General features: G+C 38.3%; 1 protein-coding gene across 3 annotated transcripts in view; it reads left to right on the top strand.

The window, feature by feature from the left end:
- The first annotated feature begins 729 nt into the window (after window positions 1-729).
- Window positions 730-8,981, top strand: part of LOC126823516 (synaptic vesicle 2-related protein) — a 37,247-nt gene continuing 28,995 nt past the window's right edge. For 2 of the 3 annotated variants that reach the window (XM_056102054.1, XM_056102056.1), the window contains exons 1-2: window positions 1,495-1,669; window positions 2,973-3,058. In XM_056102054.1, coding sequence (XP_055958029.1) covers window positions 1,495-1,669; window positions 2,973-3,058 — 261 coding nt within the window. Of the gene's footprint in view, window positions 883-1,494; window positions 1,670-2,972; window positions 3,059-8,981 lie in introns of those variants that run through there. The other variant, XM_056102055.1, reaches the window with a different exon arrangement.

Below are 8,981 nucleotides of genomic sequence, written 5' to 3'. Positions count from 1 at the left end.
CGCAACATGACGTCACGACCATTCGTGACGTATTTACGAAAAAAGATACGAGAAAAGTTTAAGAAAATAATTACGCCGGCCTCTGTGAAACCGGCGTAAATAATTCGTAAGTTTTTCTTAATGTAGTTTTTTTTCTTAAAGTTACGCACTTTTGTGAAACTGCCCCCAGTGTCCCAAGCAATATTATACGTATTATTATAGTCTAGCCTATACGGTGTCTGGCTAAAACCGGACTTTATTTTATACAAAGTGTAAGACAGTACATAAAGGTAAGTGAAATTTATCTTTCGGTATCAAGTACAGCACATGGGTCATTCACTATATAGACCTCTTAAGAAACGGCAATTGATTATCAGGTCACCCAAAGAAAAAATTGACCCGAAATCTTAAAAGGGTTAATACGTGTCCGAATAAGCAGTTTTGACATTCACGTCCAAACGACTCAGTATTTTGAGCTGAAATTTTGAGACAAGGTAAATACGCCATTCCTCTATATTTTGGAGCTTAAATTTCATACGTACTCGAGGACTTTTATTTTTTGAGACTCTGTCCCTATATAAGCTCCCTATATAAAACTCACCGATACATCTAAAACCTTTTTGACGGACTTTGAATTGATGAAGGTCCTTGGGTCGCGTGTCTTAAATGTAGTTGTCTCCCTTCTCAAGGAGTTCATTGCCCTTTGCCTTTCGATTAATGACAGATGGCAGTGTTTTGACATTCGACGATTATACACTTATAACTGTTATAATTGTAATGCATTTTATTCGTAAAATCGGATGGAATTAAGTCTAAAGATTATACGGATATACATGCATTTGCAAGAAGAAAGAAGTTTATGATTTACTCCGGTTCTGTAGGCCTATAGTTTAGAATGAACCGGTAATTCACTACATTACTCTCAGCTAACTGCCACTTGACAAAACTGATGTTGAACGACAATTAATCGGCAATTATTATGCTAGGCCAAATGTATGTAGTAATCGTGCAACGGACATGTTATAAATTCTGTTAATGGGGAAGTTGATTTATTAGAAGGTCGACGGATGGTAGTGTAAACTCCAAGTTCTGATCTTCGCAAAGTAATTAAGTGAAAAATTAAATGAAAATGTCATTATTATTGATGATGCAATTTGAATTAGAAGCAAAGCGGATTTGCCTACTGCTCTTGTGATTGACAGTATAGTTTTTGCCAAGTTTTTAATTAATTAAATTCGAATTTTAGATTTTAGACTAGTTTGATATAAATGTATGATTTATTTAGTGGCGATCGATAATTCATTTAATTAATGTGAATTTCAAGCATCAATAAGATTGGGGATAATATTAATTAACCTGTCGAATCGACTAACAATAGGGCCTAGATTCAGTTATACACGTGATGTAGACAATTTGATGCACCGTAGACCTACTGTCGTTAACACTTATATGATACGGTATCGGTACTAACTGTGTAGTTACTGGTTGATTGAAAATATTGTGAACGTTTCTAAAATGTTTTCAAGGCTTGTCAGATTTCGACGCGGAGATTCTTACGAGGATCTCCATGGAGATGATAACGCAGATAAAGTTGAAATGGACATCACAGACATGTATCGTGAAATGAATAAAGACGTACCGCCAGATGAAAGTAGTAGACCAGATCTACCAGTTGAAACAGTCGCAACAAGTAAGTAGTAAATGGTGATGAATTAGAGAGAGAGAAATGGGGTTTAATGTCCACTCGAGGAGCCACGGTGGCTAAGTGGGTAAGACGTTGGCACGCTAGTCTGGAGGTCGGGTGTTCGATCCCTGCATTGGCCGAGAAAGTTCATCCAGATTTTCCGGCGTGGTTTCCCCCTGTCAGAGATGCAGGACGGAGGGCCTGACAAGGACAGCTGTCTAGTCCTACGGATGATACGAAAAACCGAGGTCCTGTGTATACATTGGAATGCACGTAAAAGATTCCTTGGCAGTTGGAATTCGATATAAGAGTAGGCGATAGTGCCGCTGCCCGGGCAAAATTTCCCTCATAGCACTTTGTTTGGCTTATGCCCATCTTCATTAGCCCAGCATAGGAGCAGAACAGTAGGACGTTAAACCCCATTTCATTTCATTTCATTATGAAATATATCATTTTTTGTAAATCCTTTTTCAAAAGATAAACCTGATTTATATATAGAGCAGACATGAATTGAATACAGAAATAATTTTGTTGGAATCGAAATGTCTAGGCGGATGGGTGACCTGGATTTTTAATGCATCCGTTTTAGATCATAAGATTTAAGATCGTGTCAAGTGGTGTGCTTTAAGATCCCAAGTTTGTAGGCTAACTGACGTGACAAGGTGTCGACTCGCCTGAAAACTTGTGTCATTTCTCCTCATCCTCTGGTTTCCTCCGACTTGGACTGCCACTGTAAATGAATAATAATTGAAAAAAACCAAAAAAACAATTCATTAACTTTGTGTCGAGTGGATGGCAAACCCTTCTTCTCTGACACGGACCAGTTTGGGATTAAAACTTAATGAAAAACCCATAAAACATTATCAAAATATTTTGAGTACTGGTTGGAATCTTTATTTCATGTGAAATATGTATTATTAAAGTCTAACATGATTTCTTAATGGCGCTCGCCAAAGTTACTCATGATTTTCCAGAGTCATTTCCCCCCCCCCCCTTATCAGTGGTGCATGAAGGGGAGCCTCTCAAGGAACAAAATCTAGACATTTTGGATCGGTCGAAAAACAGAGGTCCTGTGTAAAGAAACTCGATTGACTATTGGAATTCAACGACGAGTTGGCAGACACAGTGCTGTCCAGAAGAACATCCCCTTGTAGCTGGGTTCGTGCAGGAACATAAGATGTTAAACCCCTTTTCATTTCTATTTCTACTTAAATTAGTAAATGCACCACACGCAAATTATTAGATGTTCCAAGATAAGTTTCCTGTTTTCGTTACCTTGTAAATAATGTCGTTGATATTTTATTTTCAGAAACTTTTACAATCCAGGAAGCCATTGACACCATTGGGTTCGGAAAGTTTCAAGTGAAATTGTCAGTTTTGACTGGATTTGCATGGGTATGTACTGAATAAACTATGCGTTTAATTTTACTTATTAATCACTGTAGTTAAAGAGGCATTAACACTTTGGGGTACTTTTATTTTTAAAGAGACATTTGGTTAAAATAGATTGATAAAACAATGTCAATTATGCCTAGAACACATCTCCATGGTTTCCAGACTTGCTCAGATTAGATCAGCCATTGAGGTTTTTAACCCAAACCCTAATCTCTTACCACCTGTCTAAGTCTCAAACTTCACTCGGCCTTCCACGCGGCATATGTTTTGACTAAATTCATAAAGAAGGACCATGGGCAGGCTTTTTTTAGTCTTGTCACATACTAGCTTGGAATTGATATGAAATGTAAATAAAATGAAATGGGTTTTAACATCCTGTTGATCTGCTCCAACTGGGCTAATGAAGACTGGCATACGTCATACAGTGTGCTATGAGGGAAATTTTGCCCGGACAGTGGCACAAAGGCCTACTCTTATATCAAATTCCAACTGTGAAGGAATCTGTTACGTGCACGCCAATGTGTACACAGGACCTCGTTTTTTCGTCCCGTTCTAATGACTAGAGGGCTGTCCTTGTCAGACCCTCCGTCGTGCATCACTGACAAGGGGGAACCACGCCGGAAAGCTTGGAATGGAAGCCACACCATTTGTCTCAATGACAGACACCTTGAACCACTCGACCTCACCCCATATTTTTGGGATGTTAATTTATCTACAGGAAATATATTTCTGTAAACCTTTCTTAAAGGAGCTCAACCTCTAACTCAAATTTCCCCAAATTCCAAATTAAAAACACAATTTTTAATGCAATATTGGTCCATTTCAATCAATATTGATGTTGTTATCTTGCTGTAAAAATATAGGATACTAATATCCAATATTTAAGACATAATGAACATTTTAAAATCAGTAGGCCTACACAAGTTTTATATTTTTATGGTTGATAATTAAAGATAAGTAATTAGTAACGTCTGATTCACAAACGACAAAATAATATTACAAAAAACGTGGAGAATAGGCTAAGCAGGCGTTATAACTTCCGTTCAAATTGAACTGTTCACGATTATTTCACCGAACAGAATTGATTAGAAATTAAAATGGAGATTTAAATATAAAATACATTAATATGTCCTTTAAATAGAAGGGGGGTTGGATGGCTGAATGGTTAGCGTGCGCGCGCTGTATCATAAAGTCTGTCATTGAGTCGACTGGCATGGTTTCGAATCCCCGGTTGTACATGACAAGGAGTAGGGTCGCCTGTCCAACCTTGTGGGTTTTCTCCGGGTCCTCCGGTTTCCTCCTACTGCTAAAGACCCCTACGCGCAAGCGAATTATGTAAATAAAATTAAACCATACGTTAGTCCCTAAATGACCTAGTTTGTGTCGAGTGGACGTTAAACCCCATTTCTCTCTCTCTCTCCCTTTAAATAGACCCATTTTCGATTATTTTACGGTTCCTATTGAAAGAAGCCATATGCCCTTTAAATGTACACAACTTGTTGGGAGCGTAATTTGCATTCCCTCGTTAACTTTTCCACCTGTAAGATCCCTGATTATAGTTTTAGGAAACCCGATGGCGGAATGCTGGTTGATAGTTTATTGTTTAGTTAATGTACCATTACTATCAACACCTACGGTACATGTATGTCGTTAGTCATACTCAGTTTATGTTCGTATGATTTTATTGGATTGCGTCAATATGTTCAACGTTAATAAATACCTATATTCACTCTTCCATGCACAATTTAATACAAAAACTACTTAAAAATTTCCTATAGATTAATTTTATTCCAAATTTGATTTTTATTTAAAGTGAATTCATCGACGTATTGATTAAGCTATCTTATTGATTCAAATATATTATTGATTCAGCTATCCGATTGATTCTACTACAGGTATCTTAATGATTCTACTGTACGACTGATTCAGCTATCTTATTGAATCAGATGTATTATTGAGATTCAGCTATCATATTGATTCAACAGGAACATTTATTGATTATTTCTTCAAAATATTGTGGATAAATAGTGATTAAGGCTCTGGCTCCCTAACGAGGATGTCCCAGATTCGATCCCGACATGCTTTCCCCTTATTAGTTGTGCAAGATGAAGGTTCTGACAAGGATCAGTCTCTAGTCGTTTGGATGAGGTCCTGTGTACACGTCCTTGGTGTGTATGTAAAAGATCCCTTGATAGTTGGAATTCAATTTATGTCCTGGCAAAATTCAATCTGATTAAAATACTTTTGATGGCCTACACTACATGAAGGTCTGACCAGTTGCAGTGGAAGGTCGTGACAGGGGTCATACAAATGGCTTTTGACCCTATGAGGTCAGACATTGATTAACTAATCACCATTGACGCTTCTAGTGGTTTATCCACAGTTCCATTGGTCAATCCCTCATACCATCCAGAGCGCGGGTTATATAACAATTCTTCCAGATCCTAGTGTAGTAAAGACAAGTAAAAACGAAACAAAATATGATCAGTGTTCGATCAGATTGGATAAAATTTCCTTTATAGTCTTGAAGCAGTTGGAGTAGAACAGTAGCACGTTTAACACAAAGCATTGTATTATAAAAGGCATGAAATATTATAGTGAAATTATTGATAAAATTTACTAATTTGAATTTTTCATTTGTCTTTAATTTTATTACCGTTGTTAATGTCATGACATGCTGGGTAATGTACATCATTTATATATAATTTTAAAAATATGTTCGCAGACAAGACAACACATTATTAACTTTAATAATGACTGAGTTTAAAAAATGTAGCGAATCTAATCGAAACAGATCAGAATTAGATGCACAGAACATTCAATCAAGTCACAGGTTCAGGATCCTTTCCACAGCCACCTTACACAAATATGTTAAAATATTAGGCAAGAACTACGACAAAGGAGTTTTTATAAGTTAATTAATTCAACATTTGTAAATGTGGGTATAAAACATTCAGTCCATTTAGTTTACCCATCACGGTATTTTAGGTGAAAATTTCAGCATTTGATAGCCTTTTGCATGTATCCATTTAAAGATTTTTGTCAATTGATTACTTTTAAGCAGCAAATAAAAAAAGCTACATTAAAATGTTCGTTCTTCCACTATCTTAATGAAATTAGCTAGTATTATCATTATTAATTATTAATTTTTATGTAGCATCATTTAAACAAGAGTGGGGGATCACATGGCTAAGTGGGTAAGACGCTGCATTGGCCGAGAAAGTTCATCCAGATTTTCCGGCGTGGTTTCCCCTTGTCAGTGATACAGGACGGAGGGCCTGACAAGGACAGCTGTCTAGTCGTTCGGATGGGACGGAAAACCGAGGTCCCGTGTACACATCGGCGTACACGTAAAAGATCCCTTGGCAGTTGGAATCAATTCGATATAAGGGTGGGCCATATTGCCGCTGCCCGGGCAAAATTCCCCTCATAGCACACTGTTTGGCGTATGCCCGTCTTCATTAGCCCAGGTTAGGAGCAGAACAGTCGTAGAGTGCGCCCATTACTTTTAAATACAAATTGATATAATAGTAGGCTGTAGCGCCGTCGTCCTGACTCAATATCTCTCATAGCAAACTGTATACCCAGTGAGAGTAGGACTTCACTACTAACTGATAAAGTTGGTATAAATATAAATCATCCATCAATCAGGATATATAACTGTGTGAATTATGATGAATAGATGACATATTATATATTGGTTGGTTGTTAAATCGATACAATCTTTACTATACAAATGTTTTTACACGTTGGATGATGATGTTGACTACAGTACGACAGATATTGATTATTGTAATCTCATCACGTTATTGCTGTTTTTACACCGTGTTGCCATCCGTGTCTACTTCTCTTTACAAAAGATAAATTTTTAAACGGAAAACTGACTTATTAATAAAAGATGAAATCATTGATTTTCGAGTTATGCAACTTGTACCTTGTTGAAAAAAATTTATTTCTTTATAGGGAACCAGGATGGTTCAGTAACCATTGTAACTCATAAGGGCTGGCTCAGCAACCATGGTAGCTCATAGGGGCTGGCCTAGTAACCATGGTAGCTCATAGGGGCTGGCCCAGTAACCATGGTAGCTCATAGGGACTGGCCCAGTAACCATGGTAGCTCATAAGGGCTGGCTCACTAACCATGGTTTCCATCCCTGATGTAGGTACATGTGGCTTTTCTCTGGGTACTCTGGTTTCCTCTCACGTGAAAGACTCCTGCACGTCCACTATGATAATAGAAATAAGACAACTTGTCTGAGATATAGCCTTCGGCGGTGGAAGCAGACATTAAACACAATAGAGGGAGAGAGACAGAAAGGGGTTTTACGTTCACTCGACCCAGACTAGGACATTTCGGGACTAACATGGTTCAGTATTATTTCAATTAGGGGTCTTTAGCAGTGGAAGGAAATCAGAGGACCCAGAGAAAACCCACTATAGGTTGGAGGCAAGCGCTGAAATAAGCGGCCAGACACGGACAATGTCCGGGCGAATTGACCCCTTTTGACAGGCCAAATTGCCTTTCGTCCGGACATAATTGTCCGACCGTGTTTTTGTAAAACATTAAGCCAAAAATATTTGAGTCGATCGCTATTTATTATTAGACTCGAAAGTCCAGGACCAAAAATATCAATGACCCGAGTCATAGTGAAAATGTTACTATTTATATCTCGGCTGCATGCAGATAAAATCTTCAATAATTTTTAGAATCGACTCTTTTACGCTGGTTATATCAACGACCCGAGTCATAGTAAAAATTATTATTATTTATACATGTATCTCTCTCGGCCGCGTGAAGATAAAATAATGAATAATATTGAGAATCAGCTCTTTTACACTGGTTATTCGAGTCTCGTAGCTAGCTTTGCGTTACTTTCGTATATGATTAGCTCTAAATCACACCTAACATGACATGTAATTATATAAATTATTAGTAATAAAAGTAATAATATTTTAAAATTAGTTTACAAGAAAATGTTCAAGTTGACTATGGATGTAATTAGGGACAGACTTTTTATACGAAAATATCTCACTTTGTTGGACACTTCCGATGTGAATGTAAATAGAAGAGCTGTGAATGGCGTGAAAACATTTCAAATAAAATAACTTCTTACTTTTCCCAACCCTCGGACACGGATATCCCGGCTAGTGGGACCGTTCCAGAAAATTCAAAGACTGGTACTGTGTCTAATGTCTCTCATCAAGACACTTCTAAACGGGGGCCGTCGCCAGTTCAAAAATTACAAACAAGAACCGTAGAAAAGTGGATCAAAAATGACTTGGCAGATTCTGAACCATTTATGACAACTCAAGATGTCTATTCTTTATTTGAATCTTAATCAGAATTTTTAGGATTTAGTCCCCAGCCCCACCAAAGAGATTAATGACATTATTATACGAACTATAAAGTTGTATTGCATATATACATATAAAAACTTAAAACTCCAGGTTATGAGTCATCAATTTATTTTATTAATAAACTAGCAGGATACCCGGCTTCGCTCGGGTGTCATAACTCCGAAACCGGAAGTGGTAGACTAACGCCACCTAGCCTATGTTACTCCCCGGTCCGAGCTACCCCTATACCCCAAATTTCAGACTCGGGGCAGACCTAGTGTAGCCGCCAACCCCAAACAGACCGGCTTAGCTCGGGGGTCATAACTCCGAAACCGGAAGTGGTAGACTAACGCCACCTGGCCTATGTTACTCCCCGGTCCGAGCTACCCCTATACCCCAAATTTCAGACTCGGGGCAGACCTAGTGTAGCCGCCAACCCCGAACAGACAGACTTCGCTCGGGGTCATAACTCCGAAACCGGAAGTGGTAGACTAACGCCACCTAGCCTATGTTACTCCCCAGTCCGAGCTACCCCTATACCCCAAATTTCAGACTCGGGGCAGACCTAGTGTAGCCGCCAACCCCG

Source organism: Patella vulgata, chromosome 6, assembly GCF_932274485.2.
Source record: "Patella vulgata chromosome 6, xgPatVulg1.2, whole genome shotgun sequence".
Taxonomy (NCBI): Eukaryota; Metazoa; Mollusca; class Gastropoda; family Patellidae; genus Patella; species Patella vulgata.
Note: the sequence above shows the minus strand (reverse complement) of the source record. Positions and strands in the feature narration are given on the sequence as shown.